Below are 26097 nucleotides of genomic sequence, written 5' to 3' on the forward strand. Positions count from 1 at the left end.
AGTTCAGTTTTCACTGTAGTATAAAAACTACCAATACAATGGCAACACTGAACAAAATATTTCATCTCTAAGTGTAAGTAATTTTACAGTTTCACATGTATTGGGTTCAATTTGGGTTGGTTCTGAAACACAAATATGGCTCACCACTTTGTAGGCAGTATACACTTGTCTTGTGTAATGCTCACAATCCTGCAACTGAGTCTGTGTGGCAAAGTTTTGCTATTGTCACGTATCACCAAAAAATAAAATTCAGCATTTATTGAAGTAACATCACCAAAAATCTGAGCTTGTCGAACCAATTATTTCCTTCCTGTCAATATATTCTGTTCAAAAATAATCTTGGTTGTTGAAAATAACCTGTAGATGTCTGATGTAGTGACAGTGTATTGTATATGATACACACATCAACCAATAAAATTGTGTACGTGTGTTCCTGACTGTGATTGATTGCCATATGCATAACAGGTGAGCGAGCATAGATGAAACTATACAAACAATTTGCAATAGGGCCATACCATTTCAAAGTTATAATGGTATAGACATCTCTGTTAGTTATAAAAAAAAAATTTTTGGAGGAATTCTGTCACCATGCTTTTATGGATGGTTTAATTAAGCAAAGGTTATCCATCATGTACAGTGAATGTAGGTAGGTCTGTTATTACATGCAGTCCTACTTTAGTAGTATAGACGTCGCCAGTTAACAACATCAGCATTTGTGGTTTCTCATACCTCAGTTTTTATGACTGCTGTTTTGATGAATGGGGAATATGATGATTAAGATTTTATCCAATTTTCTAAAGACTAGTAATTATGTATCAGTATGCAAAGCCTTTTCTTCTAGCTTGACAGAACATCTGACTTATGCATGAAGATACGGCGGGACCTCAAGGTCCCAATCGAGTCAGAGATAATTCCTGTAAGCTTTCTAATCTTCGCTATAGGTATCTAGTACACACTAACCTATTCTCGTAGGTTATTGGCTTTACATATACACACACTCTGTACTCTTAGACTCCAATCAAAGGAATATACAGACACAGTGGTTTTTGGGTGTGTTTTTTTAAATCAGTAAATAAATAGTTCAGTTGTTTTCTTTCAATTCTGCATATTATTAGTGTTAAAAAAAATAAAAGTGACAGAGGAACTATGTAAGATTTGTTAAATTTAAGTATATTCATTGCTGCAAAACAAGCTTTTGAGAAGGATTTTAATAGGAATCATTATTTTGTGTAAATTTATACATGATTGTATGGTAAGTAATGCTTATTGTCACGTAAATTCAGGGAAGGGAAGTTTGGGATCACTTTGTAACATAATTACTCTGGATGCCAGTGAGGTCTATAACTAAACTGTGAGTGGAGGGGTAAATCGTAACGATACTGTATAGGAACTAGACTACTCGGTATAATATAACAGTGACAATGAAACATATAATTAAGGATGGTAGTTTGGTACTGTCCTAAAGCAATGTGAAAGTCACTATCAGAAGTACTAAGGGCTGGTCGTCACTGGCAAAAACAACCATCTATATTCTCATCCCAATTCTTTTCAAGTACTTTTTGAGGAATTATGTATTGGTCCACCCCTACTTGGTCACTGAGTTCCTTTTTTGTGCTGGCCATCTACTTTTACAACTAACTTGAAAATTAGCTCCAACTCTGCATAAGGAGGACCTGGATATATCACCTTTTTAGGAAAGGAAGCAATTATAGCTTTTTTGATATTTTGATCCAAAAAAGAGTTAGCATGTTATGACCAGTAGTAAAACAACTCTTGAATGATTCAAGTGTATATATGAATAGTTTAATCATGTTTCACTATAAGCAATAATTTTTCACTTTTAATGAATTTTTTTTTATGGTAAAAATCACATGTGATCGTGGCAGGTCAACTGAGTTGTAGGAATAGTGTGACATTGCTAAGTCCTCATATCAACTTAAAAAAAGACTAATTTGAAGGGAGCCAGTAAGTTGAAAAACAGGTTGGGAGTAAATGTGTGAGGAATCTTGTTGAAAGGTGTTGTCTGTGTGTTACATAGAACACCAGTGAGATGTGTTGTCTGTGTGTTACATAGAACACCAGTGAGATGTGTTGTCTGTGTGTTACATAGAACACCAGTGAGATGTGTTGTCTGTGTGTTACATAGAACTCCAATGAAAGGTGTTGTCTGTGTTACATAGAACACCAGTGAGATGTGTTGTCTTTGTGTGTTACATAGAACTCCAATGAGAGGTGTTGTCTGTGTGTTACATAGAACACCAATGAGATGTGTTGTCTTTGTGTGTTACATAGAACACCAATGAGATGTGTTGTCTGTGTGTTACATAGAACACCAATGAGATGTGTTGTCTGTGTGTTACATAGAACACCAGTGAGATGTGTTGTCTGTGTATCTTCATATAACCCCAATGTGAGGTGTTGTGTATGTTACAGATATTAGTAATCATAAAGTTCTTCATCCGTCTGTCCAGCTATCTATCTATCTATCTATGAATGAATTCATCATATCTTGCATCCTTCTTAAAAGCTTTAGTGAGACAAGATATGGGGATCAATTCTCATTTAATGTGTATGTGTGTTTTTTCTTCATCTACAGTCCCTGGAGAGTACAAGGCGTATGCTTCAGATGGCAGAAGAGGTTGGTAATATTATTACATTAGTCATAAAATCAATTGTGTGATCACTGTTCCAATCACTTCATTCAGACTCAGAGTCTATGCTTCACTGCATTGTTCAAAATAGTGTGTTCCACAGGAAACAAACTGCGGAGTTGACACTAAAACATACTTTAGGATGATATCCTCACCTGCTATTTCCTCATTGATGTGTCCATGTGGACAATTTCAGTGCCTTCTGAGTTACCACATATTCTTCCGGTGTTAGATCTTGCCCCTCCCCCCTCCCCCCCCCCCCCCCCAATACCTTTCAGTTCTCTATACAGACATTTATCTAAGATGAAGAAGTCATAAAAGTTTATCTTCATCTCATGAAAGTTGTGACAAAAATATGTGGTCTTCTAAGAGTGTCATGTGTCATGGTTTGAGCTGTGCATTCATCGTTTTGACACTGATTATAGTTCAATATAGTAATAGTGTTTGTTAACCTCAAGTGTGGATACATCAAATTAGGTAGAGACTGGAGATGAATATATTTAATACCAAATTGTACACTAGTCTTACTTATGTATATACACTACAGTATTGAATTGAATTTTAAAAGAAATTGCTAATGAAAATGACAGATACACATGTATAAATATAAATACCAAATAACACCAGGTCATCACATAGGAAAGTCCAAGAACAGCTTTTCACAACAGACCTTTAAAAAATGCCAAAATTTTAGCTTTCTAGACTTTCATAATAGAAAGGGTCACAATCAACATTTGCATGGGTGGAGAATTACTGCTCATACCCTCATTTAAAATTTTTTTAAAAAATGAAAAATAACTGTCTCCCTGCCATGTTATCTACTTTGTAAAAGAAATTCAACCTATGTGTAGATTCAAACAAACAGCCTACAAATCACACGCACACTCACTCCGACCTAAATTTAGTGAACATAAAGCAATTGCCATGTTGTTATTACGGGAAAGTGAAACCAAATCCCCTTTGAGTTTTGTAACCACTCTCTCACCATTTAACGTAAGCGTATTCATGCAAGTGTCATGCTTCTAAATAAAAGTGGAACTTGAATTGATTGCAAATGTCAGCATGTTCCGATATAATGAGACGTACCAGTACTTTAAGTGAACAAGTCAAGATAATCCTGTTTCCAAGTACCGTTTACAGATACTGCACTTCACACAGTCATATTTTTTACACCCACATATCTACTTGACTCAATTTGTTCCCATCTGTGGCCTTTTAAAGGGATATTTAGCAGTCTAGCCTCGAGTACAACGTTAAGTGATCGACGCATTTGTACTACTCAAATAGTTTTGTGTAAAAGAGAAAGGTATACCCATGACTCTGAATTGGCAGTTTTGTATGAGAGGAAGTTTCATCAAATAGTTTTGTGTAAAGAAAAAAGTTACATTTAATAATTGACTATGAAGTAACATGTTCATATTAAAAGAGAAAGTTGCATCATAAACTGCCATGGAGTTCGTAGTTTTGTAATAAAAGAAAGTTGCGTAGAGGCTGTGAAGTTTGTTTCATACAAAGAGAAAGTTAAATTATTGGCGTTGAAATAACAAAGAACTATAAAGAGAATATTACACAACGGCAATGAACGTAAGAAATAATGCGTTCATGGAAAAGAAAAGGGTACATCAAATAATTTTGTATGAAGAGAAAATTTCATCAGTGGCTATAAAGTAACATAGAGTTTTGTGAAAAAGAGAAAATTACGTCATTAAAATTGTGATGGAATCGTCTCCGAGTCCCATTTCAAATGACACAATAAGACATCAAAAGATTGCACGGATATCTTTCTGATTTCCCTTAGTTTGTATTGATGATTAAAATTTGAAATAAGAGTAGTTATTTTGAGACAGACCACGTTAATGACCCTTGTCAAATCAAAATTACTCATTCAGTTATAGAAACGCTGTGTGGAATACTTAATTAATCCACACGACATTTTAATGGAGATATCTTCATTTGTAAAACGCTAGCTATTTTGTTGATGTTCCAGTTGACGAAATCTGCATCAATGCTGACGTAAAACAAACCACTTCATCCATTTTTCATGTGAGAAAACTTGTAGGAAAGAATTTGATATGGTTCTGTCTGTGCAATATAAGTATGTACTTTTATAACATGCAACGTGACAGGTCTGCATGGCACAGGAAATGAAATGTAACAATTTGTATTTACCGAATCAAGCTGATACTTTGTGTAACAAAAACTTGTGCGGTACATTGAGTATTGATTTCGCTACCTACAGCCATTTATTGAATTGCCACCTGACTCCATATAATGTTGTTTTTAAAAAATTTCCGTCTATAATGTTATTATGAAAATACCTTGTTAATGATATTGTCCACAAAAAGTACCCCATTTTAATGTGACAAAGACTCACAGCAATTGACATCCTGTTCTTAAGACTAGAATGTATTCAGTACAATAATGGAGTGTCAGATGTACAACCATTTCATTGCCTTTGAATGCTTCCTCCCTATTCACAATCGATGAAACAAACATTTCCAACATCCATGTTTGAATACTATGTGTGTGTGTCTTTTATATTCCATATCAAACAAAAAAGTAGTTTTGATTGTTAGAACTTACTTTGTATCCCGGTTGGTTTTTGTATATTTAGGCATCAATAATTCCTACAGCTTGCATGTGATAAAAAATATGTTAACAGTTTTTACTTCAAGATAAAATGCACCCTAGGGACCAATGTCCCTGCATATCCAAGTACTTAATATCTGTACAAATTTTACCATATGAAAACTTGTTCCTAATACTTTTGAAATGTTGATTTAAATTTGGGGGCTCACTTTTCATTTTTTTGTAATCCTACTCTATCTTTTTGTTCAGTTTATCCTGCATATTAAATGTTATAACTGTCCAAATCAGTTATTTGATCATATCCCTGATATCCAATATCATGTCAATATTTTTCCCAAATCCTAAATTTGTGTTCAGTCTATGCTGTCCAAATCAGTTATTTGGTCATACATGTATCCCTGATATCCAATCATGTCAATATTTTTCCCAAATCCTAAATTTGTGTTCAGTCTGTGCTGTCCAAATCAGTTATTTGATCATATCCCTGATATCCAATATCATGTCAATATTTTTCCCAATCTTAAATTTGTGTTCAGTCTATGCTGTCCAAATCAGTTATTTGATCATATCCCTGATATCCAATATCATGTCAATATTTTTCCCAATCCTAAATTTATGTTCAGTCTATGCTGTCCAAATCAGTTCTTTTAATAATATCCCTGATATCCAATTCCATGTGAATGCCAATGTAGTATTTTCCCTAATCCTTCTTAATTTGCGTTCAGTCTATGCTGTCCGAATCAATTCTTTTTATAATATCCCTGATATCCAATTCCATAGTAATATTTTTCCTGATCTGTTCAGTGTTAATGTTGTCCAAACCCTTGTTGTCCGATGTGTTCCCCAGTGCTTGTGGTTTGTTTTTGTTATCATGATTTGTTTTTACAATTGTAGAGTCAGGATCTTGGTATCAAGACAATAGTGATGTTGGACGAACAAGGAGGTAAGGTTAAGGGTTTGGCATGAACCAAGTTTATGTCATTGAAAGTAATTACTGCACAAACTTACCCCCAAAAAAACACCTCAACAACACAAAAGCAATATTTTAACAACAAAACCTCAGATTTTCAGTTTGTACAGTAATTACTAATGATATTAACATTTTGACCATTTTTCCTAAACATTGTCTATCTTTTTTTCTTTCTCTCTCTCTCTTGATATCTTCCTTCTTCTCGTACTTGCCGCAATCATTTTCTCCATCAGAGCAAGGAAGCAGGGATCAACACACTTGTAATGTTGGATGAGCAAGGAGGTGACAGATCAAACCGTTTCTTTGTTGTTTTTCCTAAGTGTTCTAGAAAGTAGACCGGTGGAACAAAATTAACTTTCTTTGCGTTAATAAATCAGACAATATCCCTTTTAATTTAACATAACCAATTCCGTTTTAATAATTAACACCTTCTTGAATGTGCTCTTTGTTATTTACCCATATGATGTAGACCTTTATCCCTTTCTAATTAATTGCTATGTGAGTGTTTTTTTTAAAAGCATAACACAAAGAACTAAGTGAAAGTCTTTCAACAAAATTAAGTGTAATTCGTTTTGCAATTTGAATTGTCGTATTTGTTGTCCTTGAAACGTCAGAGTATGCTGTGCTGATAATTTCATTGACATTGTAATGCATGTACGAACAGTCAAGTCTTGGGTTTTGTGACTATGTGTCTGCCTCTAGTTTGTATGTGTTCAATCCCACTTGCATGAAAGCTTATTTATACTGGTGTTTTTTATTGTCTGCCTTGTACAACAACACTGTCCATATGCATGATTACTTTCTTTCCATTGAAGATGTGATATTAGAACTCATTTCATGTGGAAACAGTAGTCATAGTGGGGACATATCAACCAAGTTTTGATGGACAAAGGTCTAACAGACAAATGATGTCATCATTGAAACATATCACTTGCATGCCCCATGTGTTCCCATACTCTTTCTCATTCACGTCATGTATCTGGAACGATATCACAGTTTGTCATGCATCAACATCACCACTGAGTCTATACATTGTACAATGTAATTCTTTAATACCTGCAACGATAATCATCTTTAGTAGTCTGTGGAATGACTTTGTTTGAAATTACCAACTTTTTTACATCAAGGGCACACACTTGCAAGATAAACAGATTTCTCTAATCATACGCTTCCAACTGTGTTCTTTAAATGGCATGGCTGAGTAAACAACATACTTATCTCTTTTTTTTCCCCTATTTTTTTGTAATTTCTTCAAAATAATGGCTAGCAAAATAATGGTATGATTATAAGGCATGTCAGCTTTGTACCACTGGGATGAAAGGTTTACACACAAGCACAGCAAACTCCGAATTCGTATTTGCGATAAAAGACTTTGTATTATCCGTAAAGTACTCATCATTTTCTCCTCAATAATCATGCTGAATGCCACCACTCGCAATCAAAATATTTATCTTTACCAACAAAGCAGAATAAAGATAACAGCTGATGGCATCGTATGCAATAATGCTTTGAATTGAAATATCCTTAATCCAGAGCACATCTGGTTACTTAAATGTTAAATTAAATGACATTCAACCCCGTAACTTATCCCACTAAGATTAAGATAACGTCCATCGGTCAGGTACCAGCCAAACCCTAAGGATGCTTCCATATGATAATAACACAGGAATGTAGTTATAGTCAAATGGAAAAAGCTGTAGTTCCTGAATACCCAATCCACCCACCTGCACAAGGAGAATTGAATTCAAAGTCTAATTTACTTTGAAATTTAATAAAATCATTACAATATGTATTATTATGTAATATGTAATTTTGAAGGCTTTGTGTACTGTGTGTTTAAGAAAATGAATTTGTATTGCATCGGTGTTCCTTAGAATAGGTATGGTTGTCATAATTGAAAGTAAGATTTGGAGAATAGCAAATAGCAAAATCCCTAGATATATTGATAAGGTTAATATTAGATAAATGTATGAAATCTTGTAGTTTAGTACCTTAGTTTAAAGTACGACAATGTAGTTAGATTACCAGCGATACATGGAATGGTTTGGTGATAAATTGGAGTTTATTTAGAGTTACTTCCACATGGAACATAACTAACCCACCCTCACATTTTGTAGTTGAGAATTAGCCATAACCACACCCCTCATTTCATACTGTAGCTGAGAATGAGCCGTAGCCCCTTCTGAGAATGAGATGTAGCCCTGTCCAAGAATTAGTTGTAGCCCCATTCCCTATGCTGTCACATCAAACTGTCCTGTGATGAGAGAAAGCACGCTGACGGAGATTACTACCATTTATGCATGCTGAAGTACAACATAAGAAATGGGTAGTTTTGTTTTGCCATTTCAGAGCAACTGGATCGTATTGAGGAAGGTATGGACCAGATTAATACTGACATGAGAGAGGCTGAGAAGAACTTAACTGGTCTTGAGAAATGCTGTGGTATTTGTGTCTGTCCATGCAAGAAGTAAGCATAGTTATAATCACTAACATTACAGAAAACAACAGCTAATAGTAAGGAAAAGTATTCAATATTAGGGTTGATGATGACCAACAGTACAATGTGTCTGTACTAATTGATCGTGCCTTCTTACAAGAGTCAACATTTTTGCTGTGAATCAAAATGGTAAAACTAGGTTTGCATGTGAGTTACCTCATAGTAAAGGATAGGGGAAGGAGAAGCATTGTGTATCAGTGGCTTGTAATTTGGCACGCTGGTGTCCATCATTTAGGTTTTGCTAGCACAACTGAACTGAAGTTCAGTAGTTTACTACTTGCTCTATGATAAGTTCACCATAGCTACTGTATATTAGAAGAGTGACTAGCCATAGACTATGGAGTGACCCACCCAAGTAAATTGCAAAATTTCTTCTGAATACTCACAGTGAATCACCTACAGTTGTCTTGAAGTATACAGTCAATTCATACTACTCCTTCAAGTCCTGGCATTCTGTTCTTGAAAAGTCCTGGAAAGATGACATTTACTCTTGAAACATAAATTATGTCAAGAAACTCTTTTATTTTAATTGACAATGAGACTGTTCATCTTGACATTGCATGTTGCTGTCTGTTTGTTTGTGAGATGTACCACAAACGTACTTCCAGGAAATGGCATGGAAATATGGAAGTCATGGAAATAAATGTAATGTGAACTCTGAATTGGAGAAGTTCCGTGTTCCATGCATTGTTACTGATATTTTGTGATAAATACAACATGATAGTATTAAAACTAGGTCTGAATGTTGAAACCACTAAAAACTAAATGACATTTGATTGTTTAAGTGATGGACTATAATGAAATTACTACTGTACATGACGTGATAGTTTACACTACTTCACTATATGTGAACAGTCATAAAAGTTGATGTGCAACATCATCCATTTTGCCTAATCCAGTCACCTGTAAAGCTCTTTTAATGTCATGTATTCGTCAACAGAAACAAATCTATATTAAGACCAGGTAATAAATTAGCAAAAAAGGTCCTCTATCACAAAGGATCTTGTGTGGCGACTAATCATGATAGATCATGATGTGTAACTGAGATGGGAAACCATTAGGTATGATCTATGTGTTTTGATTGTGTAGCAACAGTAATGATACTTATCAAACATTAAACTTACTTTACATTTGGCAAATAAAGCACAAAACAAGGTAGTAAAGCACCAATGTTAGATTAGGATTAAAATGTGGGTGTGAAAACAACTAGTCTGACACAGTTATAGAAATTTTTGGTCAAGAATGATATTTTAATTCCTATGGCTCCACTGATAAGGCCAAATAAAAAAAAGTTGTTTGGTTCCGGTTACCTGACCCCACCTAGTTTTCACGCCGAAATATAATAATAAAATAAATAATAAAATTGCGAAAATCATGAAGTCTCGCAAGAAATAGTGGGTGCGGAAACTGACATCAACTTAAAAAGACAATATAAAACTATTCTTCCAATCTGTAATGGCTTTACATCTGAAGGGAAGAAATAAACAACACAGAGAACATTTGGAAAACAATGGAAAACCTGAACTAGACACTCACACATGAAAAAAAATATGATAAAATAAAATAAAAAATCTACCTACCCCACCTATTTTAAAATTGAATGTAAGCGGAACCACACAATTTTTTTTACACCTCTTAGATAATAGTGTATAGGATTTAAACACATCAAGAAGTGATTAGATTGAGATCCTAGGCTATCCAGCAGGCAGCCACACCTATTCAACAGTATGACATATGCAAGGCCAGTACATACACTACAATTATTTCTTGCCGAGCACAAAATGGAGAAATATATGGATAGGAATTAATTGGTCAAATGCCAGCCGAAGGGCTTCCAAAGTTGTCATCTTGCTTGAGTGCATACATCATAATCATTCCCAACACACCAAGCAGTGGCAGAGTGATATTTAATTATGCATGAATATCATGTTGTTCACATTCAAAGCAAAGTCAGGTGTAATCATAGTAATGACACTGATACAGACGGAATGGATTGAGAGAGCTAGAGCAGAACTTTTATTGCGTTCAGTTTCTGTGATTGAAATGTGTTTGATAAGAGCCCGGCAAATTCAGCCAAGAAACATTGAATAAATAGTGAGATAAGCAAGCTCTGTCCAATTACTATAAGTGATACACTGTTATGGATGGGTGCAAATAGATCTATATATGAAAACAGTGAACATGAAATTCAAAGACACAGCTCAAGTTTATTATACCGTAGTATAGATCTGATTGTATCCACCCACTCTGGTCTGTTACCTATTAGTTGGGCATGGCACAGATGTCACTTACTTATAAGCTTTTAGCTCCCAAAGAAGGAGCTTGAGAGATACCGAGCATTTGTCTGTCTGTCTGTCTGTCTGTCTGTCTGTCTGTCTGTCTGTCTGTCTGTCTGTATCATCAATATCTCAAGAACCAGTGGCTTGTTTGAAATTAGATTTAGTTTTATAGAGATTCTATAAGACAATGCACAAGCAATGATTAAGTTTTGATAAACATCCTATGAATATTAAATGATGTATTTGCATAAATACTGATTTTTGGTATTTACCGGTACATGTAGGCAATACCTTGAGAATACAAGGCAATACCTTGAGAATACAAACTTCAAATTTCGCATAATTTGGTGTATACATTGATGATGATAACTAAGCACACATATCCCACAAAGCTTAATAGTGTAGCTTGTAATTTGAACAATTCATTTGCAAAATTAATGATTTTCCCAATTCATTTGCAAAATTAATGATTTTCGGTAAATAGGCAATATCGAAAGTACAAGCAAAGAACAGAATTGTCAATGTTGCATCATACATATTACATGAAATGGGGGAGTTCAGATGCTATGCAGTCATATTATACACAAGATTTTATGGCTCTATACCTGTGATTTACATTTTTTATACATACAATTATACTGCCTTTGGTGATGAAAATAGCATAATGTATAAAAAGATTAAAGTCAGATAAATTTGCTGGAGGCCTTAAAAGGATATGAAGTATTGTATAAGACAATATAAACAAAATCAGAAACAAGGCTGGAACATAAACTAATTCCGTGTGGTATAAATAATAGTGTTTTGTAGGAAACCTGAATAAGTTTATCTTATTATAACTGTTGTGTATGAGTTTGTTTGTTGATAACCCTTTTATTGTGTTGTATGATTGGTTGTTGAAGGTACCTTCAGTACAATTCAACACATTGTATCACAAGCAAGCCAAGTTGAACACATTAGAATAAAAAATATGGGGTTAATAGAATGGTCCATCTATGTTACAACAACACACTTCTACATCACTGGTTTTGCTGTGAGTCTAAGTATGAATGAAAATGTTAAGAATCGCCCCCCCCCCCCCTCCCCTTTTTTTCCTGATTCATTTCTTGCTCTGGTTTGAAGCAAATCTGAGTGAACATTGTGAAAGGAAAGGATAACCTCTTAAATGTGTACATACGTGTGGTTTGTCCAGTGATATATAGCCAGATTGAGTTGACAAGCCATGTACACCTTCGCACACTACATTTCAGTAACAGTTCACTCAAATGAACATTTTGAGCAACATGATATGACAGAACCCCATGATGTGTGAGAGTAAGCATGGCATACCCAGGTAGGGTATTTGCACAAAGGTTTGCAGTGTTCTCTGTGGCCATACTTTCATGTGCTTGAGAATATAAGTGCAGCAGAAAGCTCTACAAGACAAGTTAGTGCAAATACCACGATTACCAACATACATGTATAGCACTCTTGCATCTTGGGTATCGTTATTATTACATTATGTTTAATATCGAAAAACAGCATAATTTAGTTACAAAATACAACTGCATTGGCATGCTTTTTGAGCACCTCGTGGAATTAAGGTTGCTATTTTGATCCAAAAACTTAGTTATAATTAAATACAGTGTACAGGTTGGTATCAAGAGTAAAACAGATATATTTAGAGACAAGAGGAGGCTGAGAGGTGAAGATAGAAAGACAGATTACAATTGACTTTGAAGTACCCATTTCATTCCCAATTTCCCCTTGTGGGATCAATAAAGTATTTATTATTGTTATTATTATAACTATTATCTTACATAGCTACCCGTAAACAGAGATTAAAAAATGGCTTCATTATAGCAAATATACCTGGTCCATTATTTTCCAGTCATATCTCCAACAACATAAATTTTGTCACCACCAGCTCAACATTCTTCGTATTTAAATTTCGTGAAATCTCAAATGACCTTTGTGGAAACTCTGTCAGCCATAGTCAGTTTGATTCAATAATTAATAACACTGACTTTTTGTGTGTGTGATCTATTATGACAAGTTGGTGATATGTCAACAATGCATGTTTCAATTATATGTGGCACAACATTAACAATTGATTGCATTGAGACGCAGGCATTCATCCGTTGGTAGCGACAAGCACTAAAGTTTAATCTAATCATTCACGTCATTGAACAAGGGGGCTGCACCTATTTGATTGGTTTCAAGCAAAGAAAACCTCTCAGTCTGACGGCTTTGTCTTCATAGATTTGTTCAGAGTCTGTGATAGCATATGATATTAATAACATGTTCATAGTCAGTCTGTGATAGCATATGATATATATATAGTGACATTATTTGACCATACGTTGCATTTGTGACGCCAACTCATTCAAATGTCATCCACATCACCCCCCATTCACAGTTTTCTCCTATGGGAGTGTAAAAAGTGTGGTTGGTGAAATTACGTCCATCAAATTGTGTCAACGTCAAAGCCATGGAAATATGGATGTGCTCAAGGCAAGTGCACAGAGCCAAGTTGTTAGAAATTGTTGGCCATATCAATATACACCAGGCAACAACTTGACCTGAAGAGGGTTATTAATGTATGGCTGTGCACTATAGTGTCATCTGTGTTTAAACATTGTGACATTTACCGATTTCAACCAAACCTGGCACAAATGTCAGATCCTGTAGTTCAATATGTACATCACTTTATTGTGATGGCCACCGTATTTGTCATAAAATTCAGATTGTGAATAATAAATATAAGTTGAAATGTTGGGAGTATGCATTCAGCGAATCTCTGGTGCCCTTCTACCTTGTAATGACAAATGTGTATTAAAGTCAGGATTGTTGTAGCAACTATTCTATCCAATGAGTTCAAAATTATGAAATGAAATTTGTTGGTGAAGTAGCTGACCAGACCTCAGTTACATAAAACTTCATGCAGCACACGTTGATAGATGGATAACTGCTGTAAGACTGATTAATATGAAAGTCACGTCCACTTGATGATTACAGTCTCTTTCCCTATATTGTGAGTTTTCATGTCCCAACCAGATTACTGAATTTTGATATTTAATTATAGCATTCAGACATTTGAATAGTAGAATGAGGGTAAACTTGAATTTCATGTAATCTTAATAGTGCAACAGTTGATCACACATTTAGATTAATATGTGGAACGCATTGTTGCCATGGTGTTGTCATAGTGAAGTAATTCAGGTAAATATTGACGTCAGATGATTAAACTGCAGTGTGTTTCTTTTAATCAAGGATGCATGTTTAGGATCCTGCAAATTCTACATTTGTCAGGTAGATGTATCATAAAATCCACTTAAAGGCTCAACGTGTCTTAACAACAACAAGTGTAATATATTGCCAACAGAGTCTGCCGATGTGATCGGTTTAGTTTAGAAATGTAGGTTGTACTGTATCTACATATTCTCAGCACCTATATATCACGTCTTTATCTTCTCTGACAGCTTTGGCAATTTTGAAAAGGGAGAAGACTACAAGAAGACCTGGAAATCGTCAGAAGATGGCAAAGTGGTATCTAGTCAGCCATCAAGGGTGTCAGATGATCGTAATGCATTGACTGGCCAAACTTCTTATGTTACAAGGTATATATATATATACCCCTCTCAGCTGTTAACAATCTAAATAAAACTGACCTAAACTACTAGAAATCTTAGAATACATGGCTCTGTTCTGATATTTTGACAGTGAAAAAATAGCCTCAAGTGAGTCCTCATTCTATGACGTCATCAGAACTGTTATAAAATATATGTATCTGTTTGTCTTAAGCTAGCTACTGTCTTGTTATATATAGACATTAGATTGCAGGAATCACCTAAAAAGATGGTGTGACACTGTTCTCATATTTTCAAGATGAAAAATGTTAAATTTCAAGAACTGTAAAGAGTTCATTAGCAGATATTGTACACTAAGAAATAGAACACAAAGTGCATGCACCGTGTTGGATGGTCAAAGAATAGATCAGATTAACGTTAGTAAAAATGGAAAGACATAAATTATATTTTTGTTGCTTGATGGTGACAGGATAACGAATGATGCCAGAGAAGACGAGATGGATGAGAATCTTGGGCAAGTTAGTGGAATTGTGGGTAACCTGCGGCATATGGCAATTGATATGGGTAATGAAATAGAGGCACAGAATAGACAGGTTGATCGTGTAAACGAAAAGGTAGGTTTGGCTTGCCACCTAGTGTACCAGCTCTACCTGGCAACTACAAGAATTTATCTTTTTGTTGATATAATCTCAAGTTACTATATTCAATATTCCGTTATGTACAGTCTGAACAAGTATCTATGCGGCATTTTGCTTCAATGTATCTTTAACTTCTGCTATTTCTGATGTCTTCCAAATTATTTTCTCATATGGTAGTCTAAATATATTTTTTTCAGAAATTGAACTTCAAGCTGCAATTATTTTCACTCAGTGTTCATTTTCGTAGTCTGAATAATTATCTGTCCAATATTTTTCCTGTTTCTTTAATCTATCATTGCTCATAATTTATTGCAATTTATTTTTCATACGATAATCTGAAATATTTATGCAGAAACAGCATTTCAAGCAGAGCTGCAATCTTGCTCACTGAAATGATATTGAAAATAGTATCACTTGTGATTTATGTGATTTGTCTGTCATGTGTTCAGGGATTTCCCCGTGACAAGCACAAACCTGATATGGCATTATCTGCAGACTAGATAACTTGTCACTTGGAGTATGTACATACATGGATTGAGAGACAAGGAATGCCAGATCATTCACACAATCCAACCTCTTACACCTGTCAGGAGTAGTCATTATACAGACTGTTGATGATAAACTTGTAAAAAGTCAGAGTTTGTTGACTCAAGCTTAGAGCGTGGAACTCTCTGAAGACATAGGTTTTATATTTGGGTGTATGTGTAATCCTTGTCAACATTGATTTTTCCCCTAGGTATAATGAATGAAGTTGTCCCAGTGACTGCACCAGTGTGTTTATTCTAGTTCTATGTTTAACTGTACCTGTCTCTCTTTTCTCTCATCTGGAAGGTTTTATAGGTCTTTTGCTTTACTAGTAGATTGATGGTTTGTGATAGATGGTGATTTAGCAGCGTAGTCAAGATGTCTTTCCTGTTTGTATTATCTCAGGTTTACTGTCCTCAATTGATATGCAGGTCACATCTGCTCGTTTAATTCCACTTGAACTGATGTGACCAGCAGATCAGTTAGTAGTGAATTCCCATCCACTAAGGGACGATCGCGCAATGTCACACAAGCTCAGTAAGCGAACTTTGTTCATTTGGGGGAGGGAGTCTGGCATCAATGTGATTGCTGAAGTGCATTTTCGCACTTCTATCCAAATTTCGATGGAAAACTTTCACCCTTCAATGGTAACAGCTTTTGTATTTATTACTGAAATATTGATAGGTGATAAAAATGTACTTCTCATGTAAGATATGGTGTTGGGTTTCTGGTAGGATTTTAATGTGTTTACAATCATGTTTTTACATTACCTAGATCGTAGTGGTGTGACTGATACAGTTTTCATCGTAGTTTACATCATATATAAATGTTTGATTCACACTTGTGAATGTTCCTTTAGGGGGAGGTGGGGGGGGGGGGGGGGGGGTGTTTTGACCTAGCTTGTGCAACATTGTGCGATGATCCCTAGGATAAAGACATGTCAGCTTTACAATCATGACATTTTTACTCTGATCAGTGTGTGTAGACTTGAGATAGAGATACCAAAAACAGTAAATTTATAAATTAAAAGTCAGAGATCGTAATAAGACATGTCTTAACTAACTTTTAAGCACTTGTGTTTCTCCTCTATAGTTGCTGTGCCCAGTGCTGCACATAGTTCTCTGTATATCCTCCACCATTTTAGTGTCCCCCTTGTTTCCAGATAGAAATTGGAATCACTCTGTATTGTTGTGTGTCCTCCACCATTATAGTGTAAACTCTTTCACCTTGTTTTCAGATAGAAAATTGGAATCACCCTGTATTTTGTATGTCTCCTCCTCCTTAGTATAACCAATTCACCTTGTTTCCAGATAGAAATTGGAATCACTCTGTATTTCCATTTCAGCTGTTACTGATTATTTGATGTTTAGTTTCCAAGCGTGGTGCCATACTCCAGAGTAGTACTAGAGAATCCACTTTATACCTGATAGTACCTATATATATTAGCCATTCTTTAAACTCCCATCCATTTAGTTTTAAAAAGGTCCCACTAACTTCCACCTATAGCAACTGTGACTAACATGATCAGAGTATATGCCATGGTCAAAGAGATTTATAAAAAGAGTAAACAGGCACATATGTAATGCAGGGAGAAATATTGGGATACAATATATAGACGGGTTTGATGAGTTTAGTGATAACGTGGCCTTACCATAAGTTCCCATTGACCATGGCAAATAGTTTGGGTTTGTGAGATTATTATGCACTTGTGTTATCTTCTATCACTTACTGTAAGGCTATCTCCACTCCACCGAGGTACACTCCATGTCTGCTGTAGCATTGTGACTTTATAATGCACACATCATACCCACAACTGGGTATGAGCCTCTGCTGCTCTCTTTCTCTCTATCTCTTTCTCTCTACCATTTCATCTCATTATTGTAATCCATCAACATAATCAGTTTTGATCAAAATCTCTACTCTCTTTTTTTCTTGTAGTTTAATAACAAGAACTTTTTACAAAAATTTCTCAAATTTTTTATTCAACTTCATACATAATTAATCTCACATGAATTTATTACTGACAAAATGTTTTATCATTTTTCTCTCTGCTTACCAAATTTTACGTTGGATTTAAACGTTATAATTTTTTTTTGGAATATTTTTGATGCGTAAACGCTCACTTATCAACCGTGCGTGGTTCAGGCTCTGTCCAATGTAGACCGTCTGTCAGCTGCAAATACTCGGGCAGCTAAACTACTCAAAGACTAGGCATGTACTGTATAATCTACTCTTCAAGTGTGGCAATTTCTACCCAAAGCTTACATCAATCTGCATGAAGACAGGAAAACGCTGCAATTTCCATTTCTGCACAACTATCAAGAGACTGTGGTATTTCAGGATTTGAAGCAATGCTAGCAGTTACCAGGCTTTTTTACTATTTAGCCACTTTTTAGATCTCTTTCTTTAACTCTGAAAACCCGAAATTCTTTCCTCCAAAAATAACTAATTCTATGCATAAGACACTAATCCTTGCTACTTTTTTTTGGCGTATTTACTCAAACCTGAAAACCCAGCATACTTTCCTGAGAACCGATCATCTTTCCACCTAAACATCGTCAACTAATTCAACACATCTTTTGATACAATCCTCTAGTACTCCATTGCTCAATTAATCATGTTTTCAGCTCGCTTTCTCTTGATTAACTTTATGACATGTTCGATCTTTCTTCTTTTTTTTGCCGTGAAATTGAGTGTCAAAAACTAATCAAGCATTTCTCCATACACTAGCCATTTCATCTGTTTTTTCCCTTCATTCCCATTTTGCCATTACTCATTCCCAGTATTCCTGTTTGCTTCCATCCTTCTCTACTCCTTCTCGTCTCACCATTCTCTTGGTGGTTGATGCATCTGTGGTTGAGTCGTGGCGCTTGGAGCAAATTCTGTTTGCTAGCATGAACAAACTGCCATCCTGCATCATGTAATAACTGTTGCACCTAAATGTTCAAAGTGTGTGTATGTGTGTGTCTAAGTTCTAATTTGTGGTAGTTGTATTTTTTTTGTTATGTGGACTAACTTTATTAAAAATTTAGCATGATATGCAACATCTTTCCTTCTATGCTTTTTCTTCTTCTTCTTCTTCTTCTCCTTCTTCTTTTTTTATCTACTTCTATCAGGCATCTTCAAATGTCTTACGAATTAAGGCAGCTAACACCCGAGCCAGTCAAATCCTCCACAAGGGAAAGGGTCAAAAGGGTGACACATAAACCAGAGTAGATCGTTGACACGGTCAATATCAAGTTCACTTCTTGCCAGAAGTCTCAACTTTACAAATGAATCTAATATATGTGTGTGTGTGTGGACTTTTTGCTGTCAAAGTGGTTGATAGTATTGCTGTTGTGAGTGTGTGGTCACAGTTGATTCTAATATAATTAAATGTAGCAGGTTTTATAACAATTCTAAGTCTCTAATTATTTAAGAATATTTTCTTTCATTTAGTTTTCTTATATTATGAATAACAAGAATTTTCCTGTATATTAGGAGGCACTCTCCTGGGAACTTCGGCAACTTTTATATTGTCTAACTTATTTTGAGTTCAATAATCTCTTTATTATATTTTTACGGCAACGTATAGTATGATTGTTCTTACGGTTTGCAATATTTATGAACACATCAGCTATACGTTTCCCAGTGTCATTGACAATCTGTTTCTGTTTTTTGAACTTGTAACAAGCAATACAATGAGGACATACAGATTAGTTTGTATTTTGGTTTCTATTTGCCAGTTTTATAATGCTGTGTTGTAGAATTTGTCAGCATAGAGTTAATAGTCTCACGTTGAGATCTTTACTTTTATAAACTTAGTGTGCATATGTAAAGTAATAGAGTTTTTCTCTTTCTCTATATCTGTGTGTCTATCTGGTGGTTTCCTTCTTTTCTTTTTTGTCTTACCTTCGTTGTTTCCCATCGCTGGTCTCATCTTGTAATTTCCTTGTGTGGTTTCTGTACGTCTTATTCAGAGCCGGTTGAATGCTGCCCGTATTGGTCAGGCCAACACTCGGGCCACCAAGATCCTGAACCAAAGCTAAAAAGATTTGAAGTCGCTGCATGAGGCTGGGAAAAAAATACAATGCATGAAGCAGACATCTCAGCTCCTTTTATCACTCACTCATTCATTCACTAATTCCCCAATTTTGCAAAAGTTTTGGTTCGTTTCCTTCCATTTCCCAACACTTTGTAGTTTACTGCTCATTTTATATCAATAGTTTAGAATATCTAGATTGTGGTGTCATACTTTATTAGTTCAATTAGACTAGCGCAATAGTTGCCTATCTTCTTGCTTTGTTGTATCTTAACACATACATTAGATGACAGTAACACTCGACCTATATATGATGGCAAACATAGTGATGCACAACTAATTGAAAAAATCTTCTTTTAATAGTCCAATTTATTATTAACACCAAAAGTTCCCAGCTCATGCGATCTTCTTGCTTGTATAACACTTATCACATTGTCAGTGACACCAAAAGTTCCCAGCTCATACAATCTTCTTGCTTGTAAAACACTTATCACATTGTCAGTGACACCAAAGTTACTTTTTCTCTCTCCACTCAAATTGCTTATTATATGGCCTACTGTTCTTCTATACTTGTACAAAAATGTTGACAGGTGCAACTATTCCTATATGATACAGGGAAAAATTCGTAAGCCATTACTAAAGACAGATCAGCCATGCTTTAAAAAAAGTAGAAGTGTAAAATGATACAAAAACATTGATCTACTTGTACATCTCTAGTAATGTTTCTTTCATATCAGTATATAGTTGTTCAAAAGTGGCTTACATTTAAATAAGATGCTCTTTTTTTCCTCCTGTTTGTGTCTGCCTATCCTTCTTTCTCTTGGACAACTTCCAAATTTTAGTAGCTGTCTTTTTTTTTGTTAGGTCTATTTGATATTCATAGCTGGTTGCATGTGATAAGAATCCTGTTTTAGCAACTTAACAGACTCAAAAAAGCTGTCGAAGGAATGAAAGTTGCTGCATGAGCCTGGGAAGATAAAGTGCAGTTCTTACTTTGAAAAAAGAAATTACAGAAAAGGAGTAAATAATGAAGTTGTTTATCATTACATATTTCACACAAATACACAACATATGAACTACATGTATGCTTCATTAACCCGAGTAATGTGTGAATTGTGTCATGGACATCATGCATCTTATAAAACCAAAACACACACATGACACTCCCCACCCCCATCTTCCCTTCAAAGTACATTATTGGGGTAAGTGTCCACTACTTATTCCAAGCACACAGCACTTCCATATTTTGTTCACTCCACTCCACTCCATCCCTTATTAATCTCGGTGTTTCCCTTTCCTAAAGCTTCTTTTTTTTTTAAATTTTAAGTAAAACTGGTTTTGTAGTGTTGTATGTGTGTGTCGTTTTTTTTTTTGTGCCTTTCCTAGGTTGCCAGCCACAGCAGCAGTTGTTCAAGTTTGATAGGAAATAGCCATTTACCGTATTATAATTTGATTTTTTTTCTTACAGCTAATACCCCATTCTTGTTTCTTCAGTTATATTTCCACCCACTCCTATTGGTTTGCAGTTTTTAGTGTAAAAGTGTTAATATTTGTATAATGCATGATGGTGTCCTGATCATTTTTTACCCATTTGTCTTTTTTTATGATTTTGACACCCTGTAAATTTTATGATTTATGTTGACAGTACTGTTGATATGTTTTATCCCTGCTCTCCCTCCTCTCTAGGCCGAATCCCTAGACAACCGTATCCAGGTTGCTGACAAAAGAGCTAAAGATATCCTCCGAAAGCAATAGAACCACCTATGGACATGTAGCCTTAGTGCTGCTATCAATTTTTTTTTTTTGTAAATATTTCTAGTGGATAAGTTTTTTGATTAGCAATTATTTTTTTAATTAATGAATACATGTTCCCAGGCGCTTGCAGGCAGCATTTAATTCTTGTCATGAAGAGAAAAAAATGGAAATAGTCAGAGTCAAAACATTTTCAGGAGTTTGACTTCTAGTGGTAAACAGCTTCTCAATATTACAATTTATGGGTTTTTTTCGCTGTCTTTTCTATATCAAGCAGTGTTATCATAATTACAGACATGATTTTCAGGTATTTTGCCATGATAATAATTTTGGCAGTAAGTAGTGGTAGTGTAGATAGTTGTGCATTTCAGTCAACTTAAAATTATTCCTTTTGCAAAAATAAAGAGTAATAAATCAAATAGTAATTGAAATGAGTTTAAAAAAAACGACAAAAAATGAGATAAAAAGAAAGCCAGTGTAAAGATTCTCAAATGTATATAGACTGTAAAGGTTGACAAATATGTCAGTGAATGTAAATCTTGGCTGGTGAAAACTAACCAGAGAGACCAAATTCCTGTAGTCAAGTCATGGAATGGAGGCACGACTACAGTATCTTTTAAGATGTTACAAACTTAGACAAAGTAAAACAAGTCATAGAACGTATTTAAATGTACAGAATGTCACAATGTTTTATTAAGATTCTCTCTTTTCCTCTGTCACCGTGGTTACAAGGTGAAACTGATCGTGATGAGAACAAAGTAAATTATAGAATCCATTAAAAGCTAACTTAAAGTTAGTTGACTATAAGATCCCAATTTACTCTTAGACTTTGGAGTATTCAATTGAGAGATGTCTTGTTGTTTTTTTATTGTCTACTTCCTAAGAATCGGATTTACTTAATGTAGTCGGTGGTTAGTGTTACACATCAACAGTTTTTATTTCTACCTGTATGAAACTTTTCACGGTCTCAAACAGCAGAGAAATATGTATTCCATGGCTGACATTGTTCGGCATTTTTCGGGCTTATTTCAAAACATTTGTAGAGTAAACCTATACCTGTATATTCTCTAGAGGTTCGTGTACATTCCAAGAGAAACTCCTGAGTGATTAAACATTGCATCTGTTATCTTAGACCCTGAACGGTTTCATATATCATCTTACTTTCTATGTCTATCCTTAAAACATTGACATTTCATGTTAATACCACCTGTTCAAGTTAATGCTTTCAGAAATTGGTTCTGCCTTCCGACATTGTACTATTTATAGAGGCAAGAGGAAATGGTCAATTATATGTAGACATCATTGTTGTTGTTGTTGTTGTTGTTGTTGTTGTTGCTATGACTAAAGAGCATTATTTATGCAAGTTATTAATTAATTAATTCTGATATTAATTGAATTATAAAAAACAAAGAATATCACTTTAAGAGGAATCTTTTTACTATCTTTTATGCTAAGATAAAGAATTGCAATAGAATTTTTGTCTTCTGGTTGACTACACCATTACATAATAGTTAAGCTATGTTCTAATATGGGGATTAATATTTCATTAATATTTCATCCCGCATAGTTCTTGATTTTGAATACAATTCATGTTCTTATCTTTGTCTAAATTTGAACGATTTCTTTAACTATTAAATTCTTTTTCATTTGCTGAAACATTTGTATCAATCTATGGCATATTTTAGGCAAGTCAGGTATAGTCATTTTTTCATAAAGACAAACTGCCCAGTGTTTTCATCAATGTGCAATATCATCAATATATCTAGTCCAGTGTCATCTCTTGAGCCTAGCTATGAAAAAATACCTACCAAATTGGCGTAAAAAGTTTGGAAAGTTCAATCTATGCACATATTATTGTAAGAATATATTTCTGTGAAGGTTTTTTTTCCCTTTTTTTTTGGGGGGGGGGGGTTAACTTCATATCTTTTGATTTGACCTTGTTTATTTATTTCCTCATTTTTTAATTTATTACTGTTATTGAAAGGCAAATATATGTATAGATGGTGTCCTCATCTTGGATGTATTCTTGTACCAAGGATCATCCCGTAATAATGTTTTGGAAAGCATTGAAAGCTAGGCTCTATTCCAAATTCCACTTTGTCATTTAAACTAGTTGTATACCGCCCAAATATCTAATATTGTAGTCTTGGCTGACTGGTTGTCTTACAAGCTGACCTATTTGTTTCATAATTTGAGGGGGAGGGGGGGGGGGGGAAACAACAAAAGAAAAAAGTTTTTTTCAAAGTTACATTTACAATAAGTTAATTTGGCCCGAGAAGTACTTATAATATTGCTACTACTACCAGCCTGTAAGGGAAATCAGTAGCCGATGTGTAACATGATAGTCAGTTGTGGTTTGCAATCTACTCTTTGTAATTAGATATATGTCAGGTACACTCTGCTTAATCAGTTTTAACTTGTTATGGTTGTATCGGACATCATGTAAGAGAAGTCTGCAAGTATGAAGAGAACTCACTTACTGCTGAAGGAGTATTTTTGACTGCAGTGCATTGGAACATTGAACTGCTGAGGACTGCATTGTACAACAAAAACAAACAGAAGATAGTCTGGACATTGACTTCTATTATAGTTTCAAAGAAACTTTGAATAATGCTTCTGTTTGGAATAAACAGATGTGAAGAAGCCCCCAAAATGGGGAGTCGACCGACTTTGTTATTTTGTTAAACACAAGTACAACATGCATTGATCATGTGAAGCATAATAGGTGTGTTGTTGAAGGAAAATGATGAAAAGAATGCAAAAGTGTTTGATTTTTTGAGCGACCAATTTATGCATGTTTGGCAGAAGACGATGTCTGTATGATGCAATCTTAGTTTAGTTTAGTTTACAGAATTCTTGTACATAGAATAATGCAAAAAAAGAATTGTAACATAGAATGTATGAAGCTTTAAACAAGAAATTTGACAGTCAGCTTAAATTACAAAATTTACTTTCTTGTTCATATCCTTCCGTTCCCACTCTCTAGCTTTCCTGTTATTATTACGACTTTTTTCACAACTCTTAACTGTTATATTAAATATTGCCTCATTCTACACGTCACTTCCTGGTTAAGTTGCTAATGAATAAAACTAAAGAATTGGTGCAGGAAATGAACCTAATGTGGTGTGTCTTTAAATGGAATGTATGGTACATACACACTCAAGACAAAGTGGCGACTTTTTTTCCTTGCATAATTCATGCACTGGTTCTTTTGAAGGCATACAGCAAATAAAGTAGTTTTCCAAAGGCAGTACTGAATGTACCGTATCTCCACACACACACACACACACACACACACACACACACATAACAAGAAATACATATATTTTCTGGAGATTCATTTCATGATTTCACATATATTATATATTATATTATAACTTTCGCTTGATTGCCAAGAAACACCAAATTAAAATTCACATTTCACCTCCATGTTCTTGCACAAGACCACTGTTGTCTCATGGGATTAACATGTACATATTTATTAGATGCACATTGAATATTCATGAATATTTCTAGAAGTAATATAAGCGCTTGGCTTCATGAATGGGGGGGGGGGGGGGGTTTGACATCAGTCCTGACAATATCAGTAATGCACCTTTCTAGTCATTGGGAGTTGTGGCCTTCAGCTATGCCAAGTAGATCCAAACACAGGAATTCAATTAATGCAATTATGCCTTCACACAAATTCATTGTAGTGGTAGTAAAGTGGGAAACAACCAATACCTTTAACATTATAGATATGGTGTGAGTGGTTGACTTTGCATCCCTTTTGATGTCTGACAGCATTTTAAACTAATGTTTTTGAAGTTATTAACTGGGAGAGCGTCATGTTTTAGAGAAAGGCTATTGAAGGTGGGGTACTTAGAAAACAATGAGGGAGGGCCACATTTTATGCAATGCCATGCTTGATTTCCCCCCCCCTTTTTGTTGTTGTTGTTGTTGTTGTTGTTATAGTTGTTATAATTACTAATGGTTCCATCATCAAGGTGTCCTAGCAAGTCTCTCCCAATAGCTCCAGAATTTTGTTTTACTGGCAGTGTCTGACCCAAGAAGATCTGGAGGTTTATTGCTCTATTAAGGATATTCATAGGTTAACCACAGGCTTTTAGGTATTGTGTGTAATTTCACAGCGTTGAAAATCTAAATTTTATGTGTAAGTTTTAAGTCTTTACATGACATGTACAGTTACTAGTAATAGTAGTATGGTATGGATTACAGGTATATGTATTAAGCAACGATTCTCTAGGTGAAGTACGTCCACTACTTTGATAACACATTTTATGTTTTCTGTGTGTTCACTGGCCTATATTATGTACATGTGACTTTACCCATAACTTTTAGTGAAAAACACTCTACTTTAGTATCTGACCAGATATAAAATCAGTTCGATCCTTCCATACCTTTCTGTGGAGAGGGATTATAAGAGCGCCCACAACGGTCGATCTTTCAATCTAGTGCCACTGCTAAACAGTGTTAGAATAACAAATTACCCCCAAAAGCAATCTGACCACCGCTTTCAGAGAAGAAGTCGAAAATATCAGTATTTACCAGGTGTTCCCCAAAAATGTATTAAAATAGAGAATGACTCATATCAACTTGGCGTGATCAA

At 34.9% G+C, this 26097-nt stretch overlaps 1 protein-coding gene across 2 annotated transcripts in view; it reads left to right on the forward strand.

Annotated features, from left to right (window-relative positions):
- LOC144450700 (synaptosomal-associated protein 25-like) overlaps window positions 1–24602 on the forward strand; it is a 70133-nt gene extending 45531 nt beyond the window's left edge. The window contains exons 3-8 of one of the 2 annotated variants that reach the window (XM_078141365.1): window positions 2597–2638; window positions 6135–6183; window positions 8560–8677; window positions 14445–14582; window positions 15022–15166; window positions 21423–24602. In XM_078141365.1, the coding sequence (XP_077997491.1) occupies window positions 2597–2638; window positions 6135–6183; window positions 8560–8677; window positions 14445–14582; window positions 15022–15166; window positions 21423–21491 (561 nt within the window). In that variant the 3' untranslated portion in view covers window positions 21492–24602. Of the gene's footprint in view, window positions 1–2596; window positions 2639–6134; window positions 6184–6443; window positions 6493–8559; window positions 8678–14444; window positions 14583–15021; window positions 15167–21422 lie in introns of both variants that reach the window. The other variant, XM_078141374.1, reaches the window with a different exon arrangement.
- Window positions 24603–26097: the final 1495 nt, after the last annotated feature.

The sequence above is a fragment of the Glandiceps talaboti genome, chromosome 2 (genome assembly GCF_964340395.1).
Source record: "Glandiceps talaboti chromosome 2, keGlaTala1.1, whole genome shotgun sequence".
In the NCBI taxonomy this organism is placed as follows: Eukaryota; Metazoa; Hemichordata; class Enteropneusta; family Spengelidae; genus Glandiceps; species Glandiceps talaboti.